Source organism: Suricata suricatta, chromosome 8 (genome assembly GCF_006229205.1).
Source record: "Suricata suricatta isolate VVHF042 chromosome 8, meerkat_22Aug2017_6uvM2_HiC, whole genome shotgun sequence".
NCBI classification, from domain to species: domain Eukaryota; kingdom Metazoa; phylum Chordata; class Mammalia; order Carnivora; family Herpestidae; genus Suricata; species Suricata suricatta.
The window spans coordinates 1,496,186-1,501,267 of NC_043707.1; the positions used below are offsets into that span (position 1 = coordinate 1,496,186).

General features: G+C 62.9%; 1 protein-coding gene across 1 annotated transcript; it reads left to right on the plus strand.

The window, feature by feature from the left end:
* Window positions 1-8: 8 nt before the first annotated feature.
* GFER (growth factor, augmenter of liver regeneration) lies at window positions 9-2,627 on the plus strand. The gene is made up of 3 exons (XM_029947380.1): window positions 9-399; window positions 736-932; window positions 1,831-2,627. The coding sequence occupies exons 1-3, from the start codon at window positions 136-138 to the stop codon at window positions 1,991-1,993; spliced, it is 624 nt and encodes a 207-aa protein (XP_029803240.1). The 5' UTR covers window positions 9-135; the 3' UTR covers window positions 1,994-2,627.
* Window positions 2,628-5,082: the final 2,455 nt, after the last annotated feature.

The window sequence follows — 5,082 nt, forward strand, 5'->3', positions numbered from 1 at the left end:
CCCGAGCCCGCGCCCGCGACGCGCGCGCCCGGGACCTGTGGCCGCGCCCTGGCGGCGGCACGCGCGCTAGCCTGGAGGCCGACTTGGAGGCCCATCTGGAGGCCGAGCTGGCCCGGCAGGCATTGCGCGAGCAATATGGCGGCGCCCAGCGAGAGGGGGCGCTCCAGCGGCGGGAGCCTCTTCTCATTTCTGCCCGGCGGCGCGCGCTCCGAGGCGATGGAAGACCTAGTGACAGACGCGCGCGGCCGGGGCGCGGGGCGGAGAGATGCAGCGGCGTCGGCCCCCACGCCAGCTCCGGCGCCGACCTCCGATTCTCAGGTCGCGGAAGAGGACACGTCTCGGAGGCGGCCCTGCCGGGCCTGCGTGGACTTCAAGACGTGGATGCGGACGCAGCAGAAGGTGCAGATGCCCGGGGCCGCCACCTCCCAGCAGAGGCCCGCGAGCGCGGCTGATCCCTAGTTCCGGCCGGCACAAGCACCTGGGCCCCCGGCGGACCTCCCTGGGCCCAAGCCGAGGGGCCCCGCGGGCTCTATGGCCGACAAACTTGTGCCCCTCAGGGTAGGCTTTCCCTAAACCTTGCCCCAAGCATTTAGGCTTTCACACGTGTGCCGGATCGTGGCCTAGGACACCTAAGTCTGAAGTCAGTGAGCCTCTGCCTGCGGCGCGGGAAAGGGGAGTTTTGTAGCCTCCTGATCCGGGGAGGTGAACTGACCCTTGGTCGATCTCCTTCCGCAGCGGGACAGCAAGTTTAGGGAAGATTGTCCTCCGGATCGCGAGGAACTGGGCCGCCACAGCTGGGCTGTCCTCCACACCCTGGCCGCCTACTACCCCGATCTGCCGACCCCAGAACAGCAGCAAGACATGGCCCAGTTCATACATTTATTTTCCAAGTTTTACCCCTGTGAGGAGTGTGCTGAAGACATAAGGAAGAGGTAAGTTGTGTCCGCCTTCATCTGTAGGCCTGGCCTGGGGCCCCTAGCTGAAGTCATAAAGGGGATCTTGGACAGGTAGGTGCAGAGGTGACAAGAGGGTTTCCCAGAGCAGGGAGCTCCAGCAGTGGGCATTGGGATCAACTGATCCAACTGGATCTCCTCAAAGGCCGCGCCGCTGGGGGCTGCTGCTTTCTGCAGCCGGAGGCGCTTGGCCAGGCTTCTCTTACAAAGCCTTCTGTGCAGGACTCATTGAGGCTTGGGAAGGTTAAGGAGACCACTTTGCCTGACTTCCTGAGCAGGACTGACTGCTGATTTCAAGACCTTGAGAACCCACTGCTTCTGCTTTCTTAGAGCTCCCTTTTCCTCATTGGCGGGGGCGGGGGGGGCGCTGTTGTTTGGCGCCCAATAGGTGTTTCTGGGCTGAGTGTTGGGCCAGGGCAGCCTTTGAAGCCTTGCCAGTTGGAACAGGTCCCTTGCTAAGCTGATGCAGCATCGCTCCGGGTGCTAGAAATGGTCTGGTTTTCAGTTAGGCCTCTGTGCTGGCCCCGCCCCTTGGATGCACTGCCTGGGGCCAGGGATGCTGGAGGAGGCTTCTTGATGGTTATGAGGTTGTAAAGTTAAATGACTTGTGCCTTAATGTCTTGCTCTGAGCTCTTGTCAGGCTTTGCCAAGCTGCTCGGGAAGGGGGCCGAGCTGGCCTAGGAGCCCATCCGGGTTGCACACTGCAGGATCTGCCCTGTTCTGGGAATCCCCGTCTCTCAGAGCACAAGGGCGCTCAGGGTGTGGCTGCCAGCAATGCCCTAGCTCTCCTCCCTGGATGGAGCGCGCGAGGAGCTGGAGGGGCAGGGGCAGTGGGGCCCCCGCCCGTCCCCATCCTCGACACAATTCCGCCACACAGGATACACAGGAACCAGCCGGACACGCGCACTCGGGCACGCTTCACCCAGTGGCTGTGCCACCTGCACAATGAAGTGAACCGCAAGCTAGGCAAGCCGGACTTTGACTGCTCGCAGGTGGATGAGCGCTGGCGGGACGGCTGGCAGGATGGGTCCTGCGACTAGACGGTGGCCGGCAGAGCCCGAGGGACAGCAGCCGGGGCTGAGGGCAGCCTGGCCAGGGAGGGGCGGGGCACTCATTAAAGTGACTCAGAGCCAGAGCCTGTCGTGCCTCAGTTGGGTGGTCCCCAGACCCTGCGAATGGGGCCCTTTCCCTCTTAGGTTTGGAGTGAAAGTGGAGGTGCCTGCTGTGGACCCCCCACTGGCTCCTCCTCCGCCGAGGCCCCAGGGGCTGCAGGTGAAGTAGGCAGGCGCAGCCCTGGCTGCGCCTTCCATTCAGGATGTGGCCTCCTGCTCACCCCACGCCCTGGCACCTACTTCCCCATACGAGAAGGTGTTGGGCCTGCTTGGGCTCCCTGTCCTGCTCCTCAAGGCTAGGCCACTGTCTCCCCACCAGGTGGCTAGAGACCGCTGCAGTGACCGCAGCTCTGTAGGCTGTGTGCTGTCTGTAATTTGGAAAAGAGGCCAGGGGCTGAGCCCCTCCCCTTGGTCGCTGCGGGAGGAGCACCGGCAGGCTTCTTGAGGAGCCGCCCAGCGCTGCTGCCGCTCCTGTCCAGCACTTCCTGGACCTGGCCTGTCAGGGGCTTGTGGGGCCAGCCTCCTCAGAACTCGAGACCAAAATAAAATGCTGGGGAAGTGACTGCGGGCCTGGCTTCCGTGTGCTTTGTGCCGGGACCTGCGGCGGCTGCTTCCTTCTGTCCAGGTTCTCCACCGTAGGAGGGCAAGGCCCAGGGCAGGAGCAGCCCAGGAAGCCTGGTGCGGAGCTGAGGGTGGGACAGAGGTGAGTGGGAGGTCAGACAGCCCTAAGTGCTCAAGGCCCCAGCAAAGACTTTAGCACCCACCTCCTGAGACTGGAAGGTCTCGGAGGATTGGAGGCCGAAGAATAGCAAGATGACTTCTGAAAGGATCCTCTGGGTGCAGATCTGGGGTGAGAGCAGGGAGGGCAGGCCTGTGACCCCTGGTGGGAAGCCCGCCCCAGGGTGGGTCACAGCAGATCCATCCGCCTTGGCAGTAGAGCCATGAGAACGGAGCCAGAGCGGACCGTGGGGTTTGGGCCCCAGCAGCTGGAGGACCAAGTTGCTCTGAGTATCAGGTCCCTGGAGAAGGCTGTAGGTGGAGCAGGGTTGGGGGTGTCTGCATTTAGCTTTTGAGGCTTCCCCGGTCTGCTCTGCCATACCTGCTCGCGGCCATGGCCCCCGGCCGGAACGGACCAGCGACCGGCCCCATCCCTGGTGTCCTAATGCCCGGTCATCTCTATGCCCATGACAGCTTGGCCTCTTCCTTTAGCATGACTTCCTCAGCACCTCCCCGCAGTGGGCTCCGCAGGGGTGCAGCTTCGCCTTGGGCAGGGCCTCCCCGAGAAGACAGCGGTGCCAAGGAACTGGAGGGAGGGAGCAGCCAGCAGAGAAATTGCTCCGCTTTCCTCCCCCAGACTCCCCTCACGTGGCTTCCTTCTGGCCTCCCAAGTTACCTGCTAGTTGGGGAATCAGCCTCTGGGGAAGCCGGACTTGGCCCAGGAACTCCCCGCCCAGATGTGCCCTCCCTCCTGCCCTGTCTCATTTCCCTCTTCCGTAGCTCTGGCTTCCCGGAGGTTCCCCCAACCCCAATCCAGGCGAAGACAAGTGGGACCGCAGTTCAAGGGGAGGTTCTGGCCTGAGCTGTCAGCCCACAGACCAAGGGAGTGAGCAGCCCCATGCCCTGGGGCCCTCAATGTTCAAAGGTCCCAGGAGGTCACAGGTTGGACAGGAGCAAACCCCGAAAGGGTGATGAGAAAGGGCTCCCGAAATAGGAACGTGAGGAGAGGGCGACGTCTGGAAGCATGGGGTGGGGTGGGCATTGCCCCGGGACGAAAGGGAGCAATACCAGGGGGCAGCTGGGCAGGAAGTAGGGTCAGAAGCAGAGGTTTGCTTTTCCCATCAAGAAAGCAGCCTATTGGGACACTGACGTAAATGGTCACACAAAAGGGGCAACTGTATGGTGCTCAGGACAGACCAGGGGCTGCCGCTGACAGATGAGGGTGAGAGACGGGATGCACAGTGGAATGGACCACGCACCTCTGGCTTCCACACTGGGACTGGACCGGGCATCACTGTCCGCACAGACAACACACACAGCATGGACCCTCTGAGCACCCGTCACTTTCTGATGTGATGAGGGAACTCAGCCAGCTGCCTGTGATCCAGAAAACGGGGGCTCTAACAGTCCCTGCCTCCCAGGGTCGTGCAGCATGTGGGACTGTACAGGCTTAAAAAAGTCAAACTTGGCCTGTCAACGCCCGAGGCAGAAGCACAGCAGTCGTCCGGGAGCCTGCCACTGGCCTGGAAGGATCGGAGGAAGGGGCCCCACCTCACGGGGGCTGGTGGATCTGCGCGAGACCCAGCAGCCACCCCAGCTTGGCCAAACTCCCCGTCTCTCCTGCCTCTCCCCACCGTGTGGCCCCAAATGAAACATGGCAGCCACAAATCTGTTGGGGAGACAGGAGTGCAATGGGCTCACTGAAGACCCTTGGAATGACAGCATCCAGCCACAGGAAAGGAGCAGAAATGTCCCCCAACTGCCATTCATGCTGGCCTGTGGGCTCTGCATGAGGATTAGTGCCTCAGGCGGGGCAGAAGCCATTCTCCCTCCTGGTCAGGGAGGTTAGGACCCTCTGAAAGGAGAAGCTAGGGTGCTACCGGGTGGGTGCATAGGAAAGGGCCCAGTAATTTACCTCTGGTCTGCGGGGAACCAGGGACGGGGAGTCAGCTTCCCCTTCCCTGAGGGCTGGTTGGGGAAGACGCTGAAGTCCTTGTGCCTCCGTCACCCCTTCACTCACAAAAGGGCTCAGCTCCGAGGGGCGGGGTCAGGTGTGCCTGTCCCCTGGCCGTGCTGCAGGAAAGGCTGAGCCCTGCGTCTACCTCCCCTGCTGACTCTGGACTTCACCTGTGAGGGGCGACGGGGACCCCTAGTCCCTGCCCCAGACGCGGGCTTCGCGGGTGGTCTGCATCTCAGACCCGGGTTTAGCAGGTGAAGGTAGGGGTGGGGGGGCGGAGGGAGGGGCGTCTCCAGCCCCGCGCGCGGGCAGTTGGCGGGGGGCACTGGCTCGGCCCCGCCCC

What these genes read in the sequence shown, in the direction of transcription:
- GFER (XM_029947380.1), top strand. Translation starts at nt 136, where the DNA reads ATGGCGGCGCCCAGCGAGAGGGGGCGCTCCAGCGGCGGGAGCCTCTTC. An exon ending in GGATGCGGACGCAGCAGAAG is followed by an intron (nt 400 to 735) that starts GTGCAGATGCCC and finishes CTCCTTCCGCAG; the next exon opens with CGGGACAGCAAGTTTAGGGA. An exon ending in GCTGAAGACATAAGGAAGAG is followed by an intron (nt 933 to 1,830) that starts GTAAGTTGTGTC and finishes TCCGCCACACAG; the next exon opens with GATACACAGGAACCAGCCGG.